This window comes from Equus caballus, chromosome 27 (assembly GCF_041296265.1).
Source record: "Equus caballus isolate H_3958 breed thoroughbred chromosome 27, TB-T2T, whole genome shotgun sequence".
In the NCBI taxonomy this organism is placed as follows: Eukaryota; Metazoa; Chordata; class Mammalia; order Perissodactyla; family Equidae; genus Equus; species Equus caballus.
The window spans coordinates 51,275,283-51,288,430 of record NC_091710.1 but is presented as its reverse complement, the minus strand read 5'-3'; the positions used below and the strand labels follow the sequence as shown (position 1 = coordinate 51,288,430).

The following is a 13,148-nucleotide window of genomic DNA, read 5'->3' as shown; positions in this document are numbered from 1 at the left end:
TCAGCATGTTCTCTGGCTCCAGAAAGAGCAGTCAATGTGGTTGGAAGACTCATTTTCCAGGCAGGGCCCTCCAGCCTCAGAAAGTGAAATCAGCCTTGTCTGTGACCGATGAGACGACAAGAACCTTTCCAATGTGCTCTTCCTCATTCCTCGGTCCCATCCGGGCTACAGGATAACAGCCTACATACTTTTTGTTTTGTTTCTTATTATATATCTATGTTCTGGGCAAATTTGGTCTTCTCTAAGAAGCACTCACTGTGCTCATTCTCAGTTGTGGGCCCTGGAGGGAGCTAGAATGTCCTCTAGGGTATCCTGAAAGGAAGGAGCCCATCCCCTCCTCCCCAGGCAGACAGCTCTCGAGGAAGGGCCAAAGAGAGAAGTGAAAGGCTCCCCCAACACTTTCAAGGTGCACTCCAGAGGCTTCTAGTCCAGAGAAGGCAGGGAGGATGCCCAGAGGCATGTGGAGGCTGCTTAGGAATGCAAATGACACCCTTTGCTTCTCCACCCACTCTGAGCATGTGCACATGGATAAAGTCTTACAGAAGTGAGCATCAGTGACAGCTTTGAAGGGGAAAATGAATCACTCCAGGGCTTGGAGTGTGTCTGGAAGCGGTTTCAGAGCACCCCAGTTGGGGTGGTGCCATTTCTTACACACCTTCTTCACTTTTTCTTAGGGCTGACTCTCAGCCTCACAACTTTGCAGAAAGAAGGTGACAATGCTCACGTTATGGTGCTAGCATCAGCAGAAAGATTGTCAGAAGGGATTTCCTACATTCTCATTATGCCAGGAGGGCTTGGTTTGTCCTGATATCCATGCTGGGTCCAGCTAGAGGTACAAGGATGAAGACCACCCCTGGCATCAGAATTTGATATCTGGCAACCACACGCAGCAGTAGGCCTAGCAAAAGCTGGACTTACATGTGTACACAATAATGGGGTCTTCCCTGCTCCTCACAGCCTTGGAGAATTCAGGAAAACCTGGTGGCAGGAAACCCAGAAAGTCAGTGTCAGAGTTCTCTGACGGCGAGCAGCAAGTACCTGGTCACTGAGCTGCTGTCCAGGCCGGGCCTACAGTGTGGAAAGGCGAACTGGCAGGTGCAAAGAAAGGCTCAGATTTTAAGACACAGCGAAAAAGATCTGAGAGTGACGTTGGGGGCTGGTTTGGTGGCAAACATGACATGACTTTGAGCCGCAAAGTTTTGGTGCTGAGCCTTTTAAAATGCTTTTGAGAGAATATTTTTTATCGCAAGGGAAATTAATGCCAAAACAATAACTTAACCTTCAACCTAAGCATTAGGTAACTCACTGGGTTAGTTAAGAAAAAAGGCATAATGTACTCCTTCAAGAATTATTTATGGTTTCTGGTTTCTTTTGTATTCCAAACACTGGTTGGAAGCACTGTGGATGTAGCAGACAGCAAACAACACAGAAATCGCTGCACCACAGGGCTCTCTTCCCAGTGTCTGAGGGAGAGGTAGACTTCAAGAAAAAGATCAAATGATAGAATAGTGTTATGAGCTGAATTGTCTCCCCCAGAATTCACATGTTGAAACCTTAAGCCCCAGCACCTCAAATGCGACTGTATTTTGAGATGTGTCCTCTAAAGACGTCATTGAGTTAAAAGGAGGCCGTTAGAGGGGGCCCTAATCCACCCCTCACAAGGACTAGTGCCCTTATGAGAAGAGGAAATTGGGGCACAAAAGGATAAATGAGCGGAAAGGACAGACCAGGTGAGGACACAGTGAGAAGGGCCATCTGCAAGCCAGAGAGAGAGGCCTCAGGAGAAACCCACCCTGTGACACCTGGATTTTAGAATTTTACCCTCCAGAACTGTGAGAAATAAATTTCTGCTTTTTAAACTACCCAGTCTGTGGGATTTTGTTATGGCTGCCTTAGAAATCTAATAGAAACAGTTCAAGATGTTAAGAGCAATGGAGAACAGTAAAACAAGGTGTGGATGGGGAGGAAGCACACCATGCATATCTCCTTGGCAGGGGAAGAGATCGATAGAAAATAGATAACCAATGCATAGATAGATAGAGAGAAAGATTGACAGTAGCATTTTCTCATTTATACTGCTTCATGTCTGAGGCCAACATCACTCATTGAATTCCCCAAGTATTTCACCCAGCATTTTGTTTAAGAGAGTTTTAGTCAAAAATCTGTTGCTGGTATTCACATGAGTCCCAAATGATACATGTATCAAACATCAAACAAGTAGAAACACAAGCTTGTTGTGAAGCCTTCCTGGGATGAGAAAAAGAGCTCAGGGACAGGCACCAAAGGTAGGAACTGTTCCCTCCAGGCCATTAATCTGACTCTTGAATGTTTGTACATCCATTGAAGAAGCCAAGTGACGACAACACCTGTGATGAGCAGCATTGAGAGTGCAGGCCCCAAGAGATGCTCCTGACACTGACAGGTCCTCTTCTGCATAACTGGACATGCTTACCTTCCCTGGAGGAAAAGGGAGCACCAGCCACGCGCCTGGGGAGATGGATGAAAAGGAGAATTAGAGATGTTAAATTTTGAGCAGAATAGGCATATCAAGAGGTCCAGATAGGGCTAAAGCAATGCTCATTGCCTCAGACTGCAGGAGTTCTGACTGGATGACGCCTGCCAGCGAGGAACTGAGCCCTCACAGCCTGGTCTATCTGATCTCTGCCCTGTAACCATACTTGTCCTCCCCGTCCCCACATCCACACACATTCACATACTTGCCCCTTTTGCCTGTTGCTCTGCCTCCAGATATCTCCTGAACCAGAGTAAGGTCTAGTCTAGGGGTCAGTAACTTATGGTCCATGGCCCATGTCTGATCCTCCAACTGTTTCTGTGAAGTTCTAGTGGCGCACAGCTAGGTCCGTCTCTTTCATATTTTCCATGGCTGCTCTGTGGCCTCAAAGACTTTTCCACATGTCATGAATTCAAAATTCTTTGGAAAAAGAACACCCATTAGAACCCACTGAGACCAAAGCTCTCAGTTTTCAGATGAAGAAACTGAAGCCCTGGGAAGTTAAACAAGGTGTGCACAAGGACACGGTTGTGCAATCTGGACACCAGAGCAGAGCTTCTCGGTTCTTGCTTCAAGCACTGATGCTGATATATCTCCTCTGAACCCTCCTGAGCTGAGTTTTAATCTTGCCCAGAAGAAATGGCAGCACCTTGATCCTGCTTCCCAAGTCCTTTCAAGGCTGCAAACTCATCAGCTTTCTCTGTAGTAGATTTTCCACAGTGTGGAGGTGATGGTGTCTAAACCTTGAGATTAGGGACTTTGGACTCAGTAGACCTAAGACTGAAGGTTGATCACCAGGTCTCAGGTCTCCCTTTCTCATCTCTCAGATCTGATGGTCGTCTCTCTCCCACCTGATGGTGTGGCAGGTGAGGCAGTCATTGCGATGCCTGACTCAATGAAGTGAATAACGGATATGAACCAGCATCATCTTATTTTCTTGATTCTAAGATGGTATCAATTACACAGCTATAGATGGTTATCCAAATAAAACAGAGCAAAACCATCATCCCGTGAGTTTTACATGTAAATGAGAGAAGTATTTAAGGTTTCAGCCTCATGAAATATGAGAAAACATGAGGGAAATGCCAGTGGAAAGAAGTTATATTACAGCTCCTCTGAAGCACGGGAGCAAGGTTGGACTCGGGAGACACCGAAGATCACCCAGGAAAGCTGAAGGTCCGGCGTGAAGGTTAAGTTTCTCTGTCAGATTGCATAGGCCACGGTGTCCAGCTATTTGGTAGAACATTAACCTAGACATTTCTGCAGATTGTTTTGTGGATGAGATTAATCCTTAAATCAATGGACTGTGAGTAAAGCAGACTGCCCTCCATAACGTGGGTGGTCCTTAGCCAATCCGTTGATGACCTGAGTGGAACAAACAGTGACCTCCCCTTGGCAAGAAGGAATCCTGCCTCACACTGCCTTCAGGCTTGAGCTGCACATCGACTCTTCCCTGGGTCTCCAGCCTGATGGCCCATCCTGCATATTACAGACCTGCCAGCCTCCAGAATCACCATTTCTTAAGCTAAATCTCTCTGTGGATACACATCCAATTAGTTCTGTTTCTTTGGAGAAAGTGACTGATGCATATACTTTAGACACACACTACTTATTTACGTGGTCACCTGATTTTCTGCAACAGTGCAGGTCTGGGTGTCAAACAGCTGACTCTTGATCAGGAAAAGGCGCTTGCTGTGTCTCCAGGATCACTCAAATCTGAGCCCGTGGTTATAATCAGGCTGAAACTTTTTTGGTAATAAAAATGAGTTCTTTCATCGTTGCATAGTACTCTTAAATCCCTGCCTTTTATAGATACTTTCTGTTTAGAGACTAGTTTTCCTGACACATAAGGTGCTTTTTAAGTTTTGGCAGGACAGTAAGTGTAGGAGCCATTGTCTTGTCATTCTCATGGATGGACTTGGTTCACTAGTGTTATTACAAACACACTATTTCTTGCTAGAATTTTATTAAAATTAGTAGGAGTTTATTATAATTAGTAGACTCAATGTCTTTGAAGAGAGAGAGAGTTGAGACCAACTGCTTGTTTAGACATTGGCCTAATTGACCATTTGGGCTCCAAAAGCAGACCAGTTATTTTACTGGTCCCGGGGCATGACCAGCTCTATTGATCAGCTTCTGAACTCCTCTTCTCTCTGGTCATTAGTTGAGACCACTCATGCTGGTTAGTATTTTATGGGTTGAGGTACAAATTTTACTTTTTCCTGAGTTGTGGCCCACTGAAGCCTTAATTCACTCTCTCTTATTGATACAGTTAGAAAACAAAATATATCTAAACATAGCATTCCTGCTAAAAGCAAGGATAATATTCCTATATATCAATGCCCTCTCACCTCTTAAATTTAAGAAACAAGTCAGCGTAGCCCATTGGAGCCACCTTTTCTTGAGTCACAACACCTTACGGTAGATTTCATAGTCACTTCCCTCTTTTGAGTGTCATTATGAATGGATCCAATTTTATAGCTATAGAATGTTGTAATTGATAATTATTTTCATTTCTACTGTTTTTGTTATCAGCGTATGATGCTCAAGTTGTGTGGTACTGAGATGCAAATACCAGCTAACTTAATGAGGACCACTGTGGACAGAATTCTCTGTGCAAGTGAACTACAGAAATAAACCATCTGAAAAGGTCAAAAAAAGGAGAGAGGAGAAAAATCGAAACACACTGAGTTTAATGCTCAAAGTGTATTTTGGAGAGAGACTTGGGAAAAGGTGGGAGGTACAAAGAGTCCCCCTTTTCCAGCTCTTCTACTGGAGTCTTTGCTGCTTTCGGTCTCCATCCACAAGCTCTGTGATGACAGCTTAGGCTGCGTGAGGGGTCTTTTTGACTCTCCAGGTCCCAGAGGGGCGCTCGTTGCTAGAGCAGACAGGAGAGCGTCTGCAGGTGCAGGTGGCTGTTCCCTGAAGGCCTGCAGAAGGAAGAGGAGGGCGAGGCACAGTCGAAGGAGGGAGGGAGGAGAGGCCGAGCCAGTCTCAAGGAGATAGACTAAGAGGCGGTGTGCATACTTAAAATAGATAATGTCAGTCATGCTAGGGTTGAGACGATTTACCTTGTTGTTGTAACTCCCAAGAAATCTTACTGGCTGTGTGTTGGACATGCAGGATCATAATTTTTCTCTGATCCTTGACTATCATGTCCATGCTTATTTCCTGTTCCCCCCAACAATCTGCTTCTAAACTCGGGCTACCTACACCTCACCCAACCTGATCCACACACCTGATTCAAGCCTGGTCTCTACATACTGAGGCCCTTGGAACAGGCTTTTCAAGTTTTGCTGATGAAGTTGCTGTGTTGCACAAGCTCGTGTCATAGAATCTAACCGTTTGTTGCTCAAAGAGCCCTTGAAGAGCCTCTCAATCCCATGTCTTCCATTCTGAGTGATTTTGTGGCTAGTGTGTGGTACAATGGACTGCAGACCCCCACAACACAACTTCAGGGGTCTCACTTGATGCTTCTCGAACAGAAGCTTCATCCCCTTATAGGAGATAGTTGTGTCCTGTACCTGGGTCGCAAGCTGGTCTTGGGCAGGAACTTGGTCAGCTCTCTCTCCCAGTGGTGCAGCCTGAGTCTGGAGGGCCCAAAAGAGAAGGGCAATGAGGAGGCCAAGAGTCCTCCTGGCTGTGAGTCACCTGGAGTTCCAGGTCTGGATGGGAGAGCAGGAGCCTGAGTGAGTGGAGAGCACAGAATCACCTGTATTTCTGGGTCTGAGAGGAGGAGGCTCAGAGACACTCAGCGCAGTCAGCGAAGGGGGACCTTTGCCTGGGGATGGGCCCAGGCTGCTGTGCCCTCCAGTCTCTCTGATGCTCCTCTGTTCGAACAGCTTTCATCAAGCACAAGGCTGTGTGTTTAGTGTCTGCACTTGTTTCAAATTGATAACGATGATAAGGAGCTTGGTATATTCTCTGTTTCCTATCTGCTTGAATATGGACTTTTTATTCTTCCAAAAAGGCAGCAAATAGTGCTTTCGTTTGAAAAGTTCATGGAACAAAGCCCTCTTCTTTTCTAAAGATGGGTCCTGCTCATCTCTGGAGTTCTACAGCCTGGGACAGAACTGGACCCCAGGGGAGTGGAGGTTTAAAAGATTTCACGATTCAGGGGCACTACAGTCCTAAGAAGGAGGGCTTCTGGGGTGAGTAGGCTCCTGAGCGTGGAGAGGACAATGACTCAGCAGGCTAGGGGGAAATGAGCTCAGTGGGATTCTTGGTAAAGACTGTTCAGACTAAAGCCAAAGGGGAGATTTATTTCAAGAAGTCAGTATGATCTAAACACATCACACGGATATACACCAGTTACATCTCTCCATCTGGAGAAATATCAAAATAATCAATGTTTCTGCAGCACCCCAAAATCTTTGAATTTTCTTAATTTTAAAAAATTTTAATTCATGAACAGGGAACAAAATTCAAAAGGATGAATAGTGAGTGACAAATGGCAGTCTCTCCTCTCCCAGCCCCGTCCCTCAGCCTTTTCTGGGAAACCCCATTGTTAACACATTATTCTGTAGTTTGCTTGATCCACCTCATTATTTAGCTTGAACAATTTTATATCAACACACACAGAACTCGGTCATTACTTTTAATAACTCTACACTAATCTACTGTTGTCATACTCCATTGTTAATATTTTTATTGATAAAACATAGAAAATTGCTACAATTTGGTTATTTCTAAACTCTTGCAGTTAGGACAAAAGTGTAGTGAATATCTTTATATACGTATTATCTGGCTCATAAGTGACTCCAACTTTTAGACAAATTTCCTGTGGTAGAATTGCTGGGTTAAAGAACAGATCTCAAACCTTTACACCTGTTACTCCATTGTCCTCCAGGGAGGTTGTGCCAACAGCACTCACAGAAATACGGCAACCCTGATGCTCCCTGCCCACAGTGGAGAGTGTTATAGAGGCCCTGGGATTAGCCAATTTCCATCATCCTTTCTTCCTGCCGAGAATCTGGGCAGCCATGTGAATACCTAATGTCCTAGACTCTTCTGGCCACTCAGAGTTGCCCCTACAGAGAGTTCTGACCAATGAAATGTCATGGCTAGGAAGGGAACCCTTTTTAAGAAATAAAATAAATCTTTCTTCTTACCTCACATCCGTTGCTGTGCTATCTTTTATATTCTCCTCCCTCTCTCTGCTTGGATGACAGAGCACTTGGACCTGCAATAGCTGTACTTTTCCCACGAAGAAGACAGCTCCTGATTGCACATGGGAGCAGGTGCACATGATGCTGGGTCCTTGAGAACATAGTTGAGCCACCTCACCCTCCTGGACCGCCCACTTTCAGATTGTTCTGACATGGGAAAAACACACTTTTCTCTTTCTAAAGCCACTGTTTGTTGGGTTTCCTGGTGTTTATGGCTGAAAGCAGGCTGATCTGTGGCCTGTGAGGCTTTCTAGTCTTTCCCAATCTGAGAGGGAAGAATTGGGGTCTCAGTGTCTTCTTGATCTGCATTTCTCTCAGGAATCAGGGTCAACATGTTCTCCTGTCTGAGAGGTATTTGTGTTTATTTCCTTTGAAATGTCCTTTCTTTTTTGCTTGTTTTGGGAAATGTAATTGTTGGCATATTTATTTGGGGTGATTTTTAGGAGCTCTGTGTCAATTCAGGAAAGGAGCTTTTTGTCACAAGTATTGGAAATAGTTTCGAGATGTTGTCATGGTGGCTTTTGCCTTCTTTTCCCCATGCAGAAACTTTTGATTTTTAGGTCGTCTAAAAAATTCTTTCACATTTTTTGAGTTTTGTGTCTTTCACACAAAAATTCGTAAAACTCAATCTTCCATTTGTTACTGTTTTTCTGGCGCAAAAAGGACTCCTGTTGTCGTGTGCTATGAGTCAGAGTGTCCAGGAGACCAGCTGCCCTCTCTCAGGTGAACTGTCCATTCCAAGGGGAGTTATTGGGATCCTTATCATTTTGACGTAGGGATGGTACCCACAGACGTCCAGTATGTAGGTGGACCTATGGCCACGGGTGAAGCTGCTAGATCAGAGGAACATCAAAGTGACTTAAGGCAACAAGAGCACTCTGTTTATTCCTCCTTCTCTTCTGTCCCTTTCTGCTGCATCTTTCCTCCCTCCAGGAGGAGGCTCAATGAGTTTGCAGATCTTTGTGTCAAACAGCTGACTCTCCATCAGGAAAAGGCACTTGGTGTGTCTCCATGTTGATTCAGACCTGAGCTACTGGCTATTATCAGGATGAGACATGTTTTGTAATAAAAATAATTTCTTTTGTTGTATCATGCTGCTCTTAAATCCCTGCCTTTTATAGAAACTTTGAGTTTAGGGACTTGCCTTTCTGACACATAAGGTGTTCTTTAAGTTTTTGTAGGACAGTAAGTGTAGGAGCCATCGTCTCATCATGATGATGTATTGACTTGGTTCTTTAGCATTACTGCAAACACACTATTTCTTGCTAGAATTTCATTAAAATTAGTAGGGGTTATTATAATTAGTAGATTCAATGTCTTTGAAGATATAGAGAATTGAGACCAACTCCTTCATTGGATATTGGCCTAATTTACCTTTTCATATTCCAAGGGAGACCAATTATTTCACTGGGCATTGGGCATGACCACCTCTACTGACCAGCTTCTGGACTCCCCTTCTTTCTGGGCGTTAACTGAGGATACTGCTGTTGATCAATATTTTATATTTTGGGCACACTTCTTACTCTTTTCTTGTTTGTGGCTCACTGAAGCTTTAGTTCACTCTGTCTTGTTGACACAGTTAGAAAAAATATATATCTGTACTTAACATATATTCTTAGAATAAGAAAATATCCTGTATATCACTGCCCTCCAGGCTCTCAATCTAAGGAACAAGTAAACAAGCCCATTGGATCCACTTTTCCTTTGAGTCAACACCACCTTCTCTTACGCTTTATAGTCAGATTTCTCATTGGAGCGTTGTTATGAATAGATAGAATTTTGTAGATTAACACTGCTGTGATTAACAATCATTTTTATTTTTTCTGCTTTTGTTGTTGATGTATAATTCTCAAATTTTGCAGCACTGGGAGGCAAAGACCAGCTAACTTAACAATACCATTCTGGACAGAATTCTCTATACAAGTCTACCACAGAAACAAGTTGTATGAAAAGCAAAAAACGAAAAAAAAAGAAATTGACAAACAAACTGCGTTCAATGCTTGAAGTTTATTTTGGAGAGAGAATTAAGAAAAAGCAGAAGGTACAAAGAGTGAACCCCTTTCCAGGTCTTGAAATGGAATCCTTTGATGCTTTGGGTCTCAATCCACAAAGCTCAGCCACGACGACAGCAAAGCCTGTAGAGGGTGCCAGAAGGGATCCCAGTACAGGTACCAAGTTCCTGATAAGAATTTTGGCAGAAGGTGCGACTGCAGTGGCAGACAAGTGTTGCCTTAGAGCCTGTGGAAGGAAGAGGAGGGTCAGGCACAGGGAGAAGGAGGGAGGGCAAAGAGGCAGAGCCAGCCTCAAGGGGATATGCCAAGAGTCCAGGTGTCTTCTTACAGTAGACAAAATCAGCCATGTTAGGGTGGAGAGAATTCACCTTTTTGTCATAGCTTACAAGAAATCTTACTGACTACGTGTTGGTCACGCAGGTTCCAAATTTTTTCTCTGATCCTACTCTATCATGTACATGCTCCCCCAACAGCTCACCTTCAAACTTAGGATTACTTACTCTTCACCCCACCTCATCCACACACCCAATTTGAGCCCAGCCTCCATGCACTGACAAGTCCCTCTAATTGGCCTGCAGATCCTAACAGCAAACTGGTTGGTCTCTCACCTGAAGCATCTCGAGTGGAACGCTCATCCCCCTCAAAGGAGATGGTCATTCCCTGGACGTCGGCCCCAGGCTGGTCCTGGGCAGGAACGTGGTCATCTTTCTCTCCCAGGGGCTGAGCCTGGGCATGGAGGGCCAAGAGGAGAAGGGAAGAGAGGAGGGCAAGGGTCCTCATGGCCGTGAGTCACCTGGAGGACAGGGTCCAGATGGCAGTGCAGGAGCCTGAGTGAATGCGGAGCCCAGAGTCAGTCTGTATTTATAGGAGACAGATTGGAGGAAAGAAGGTTTTTATCTTGAAAGTGTGACTAGGTGAAGGTGGGTGGCCAAAGATCTTGTCGGCCCAGAATAACTTTGATCGCCTTTTGATCTAGTTGCCTCTCCCTCACAATGCCTGTAGTTTCTGGTGTCCATGTTTGTTTTTCATCTGTCATGACTAATGCCTGATAGGAACATGATAACCTTTCCTATTTCTCATCTGCCTGAATATTTACAAGTAAAATGTCTGCATATGCCTTATAGGGCATCTCAGACGTCAAGAGATGCGGGTAAAAACTTCTGAAATAGTGGCTAACAAAGGGCAATAATCAGATGTGTATGGGATTTACAACTTGCCTCACTGGATACTAGGTTGCGTTTTCACACTTCTGAGGGAAAATCACTTGAATGTAGAATTCTGTGCTGAGGTAATATATAATACCATTTATAGGGACAAATCCTCTGTTTTTGGATGTTCCAGACTCAAGAAATTGCTATGCATGAAGCCCTTTGGGAAAATATTGCTCAAGGATGCACTCAAATCAATTAAATAAAAGATCCAAGTGAGCTGACATGAGAGTAAAGAAACAGAGTTGAATGAAAAAAGACTCAGTAGAACTTATTACTAGTCTATCTTTATTAATTTCCCATGAATGCTTGACAAGGCTATGCAACTTAAGGCTGTTTTTAAGAAAATATTATTCACAGGGAAATTCTCATTTAAGTATATGTTTAAAAGATGTGATGTTTACCACTGGAAGGATATACCAATAGAATAATCAACATACAGACACAATGGAAGGAAGGATGGAAAGAAGACAATTCATTCTTCCTAAATATGAGCGAAAAAGTCAGGAATCAGAATTAGCAGAAAATGTCAGCAAAATGTCAGAAAGGTGATTGGCCCGTCCTGCATCTTGTGTCTGTTCTTTCCTTGCTTGCTGAGGGAGGGGCCTTGAGGGCAGGGACCCCATCTGTCTCAGGCCTTTGTGTCCTGTGTGTGTGCATCTGGGAAAGTAGCTTTCTGCCCCTTAGTTTCTTCGTTTTCATTGGGTTGTCATGAGGATAAAATGAGAAAGCCATGCAAAGTGCTTAGAGTAATGCCTGGCGCATGGTCAAAACTCTGGAAATGCTCTTATTGCCATGCTATGATTTTATCACCAGCACACGATCGTATCAAATGATACATCCTAGCAATTAAGATAGTACTTGGCATAAAGCAAGTGCTGAAAACACGTCTGCAACACCTATGTGAATTAGCAAACGAACTGGATGACCTTGGACTGAACTACCCGCTTCAATGAGCTCAGCTTTCACTGTGCAGCCCTCCTCTGCCTGGGAGTCCTGCAGCAGCAGTTTAATCTCCTCTCTATTCCCCCTGCCTTCCTGTCCTTCATGGAACATCCCTGAGCTTGGCATATGGAGTCCCACTATTCCCTCCCAATCTGCATCCCACTGGCATTTTCTCTCTCAATGTGTAGAGATGATGGCGGGGCAATTTGGGAAAGCTGGCTTCCAGTTTTAAGCATTCTGCGTGAATTCTCTCCTGCTCTTGGTCACCTAGTGTCCTTATTTATTGAAGAATCTTTTTTTCAAAGATTGGCCCTGAGTTAACATCTGTTGCCAATCTCTTGTTTTCTTCTTCTCCCCAAAACCCCCCAGTACATAGTTCTCTCTTCTAGTAGTAGGACCTTCTGGTTGAGCTATGTGGGATGCTGCCTCAGCATGGCTTGATGAGCAGTGCTAGTTCTGGCCCAGGATCTGGACCAGCAAAACCCTGAGCCACAGATGCTGAATGTGAACCTAACCACTCCACTACAGGGCTGGCCCCTATTGAATAAAATTTTCTTTTCAGCCTCTCTTCATCCTTCTGCAGCCCAGAAATTTCTTGCTTGCTTGGGAAATCTAGAAAGAGATGGACGGTTTCAAAAATCACCGTCCAGTCCCCAGTGTAACAGATGGAGCTCAGCATTGACCATGAACCAGAACGTGGCTGGGAGCCCATTTGTCTGCTTTGGACAAGGACTCACCGGACCCGCTCACTGCTCAGCCTAGAACACAGGGTGACCTTGCCCCCCAGCATCCTCTTCCTAGGTTTCTTTCTTGGGGAAGTATTTCTAGAAAATTCTACTGACATTCTGGGAAATGATTGTAGATTTTTAATGTGTTTCTGTGGAATAATTTAGAACAAAATAACTTTCTTTTTGCCTTTCTGTTTTTGTTTACTTTATCACGTCACCATTGACTATTGTCTTTTGACTTCAAACTCGCTGTTATTTACAATAAAGCCTAAAGAAGCATTTTTTCTTGTCTTCACTCTGAGTCTGATCCAGCCTCTCCCAACTCGAGGGCCAGGACAAACACCGTGCGGACATCCGTAATGTGGAAATCCAGGGAAAGAGGGAGTGAATTCCCCTGAGCCATGAGTTTAGAATTTAACATGGAATGAAATGAACTGGCCCATGCTGAAAACTATCGTGCAAGTAAATGAGTCTGAAGGGAAATAAATTCCTGATATCTTAAGGCATCAATAGATCTAGTTTGGAGGAAGGTTTTGTGTCCCAGGCTATTCCAAAGAGCAGATAATGTTGAGAGG

The 13,148-nt window shown here is 44.2% G+C and overlaps 1 protein-coding gene across 1 annotated transcript; it reads right to left on the bottom strand.

Annotated features, from left to right (window-relative positions):
* Window positions 1-9,672: 9,672 nt before the first annotated feature.
* On the bottom strand, window positions 9,673-10,472 carry DEFA11 (Paneth cell-specific alpha-defensin 11). The gene is given in 2 exon segments (NM_001166070.1): window positions 9,673-9,918; window positions 10,301-10,472. Coding segments are annotated over 2 exon segments (297 nt in total). The 3' UTR covers window positions 9,673-9,793.
* Between the last annotated feature and the right edge of the window lie 2,676 nt (window positions 10,473-13,148).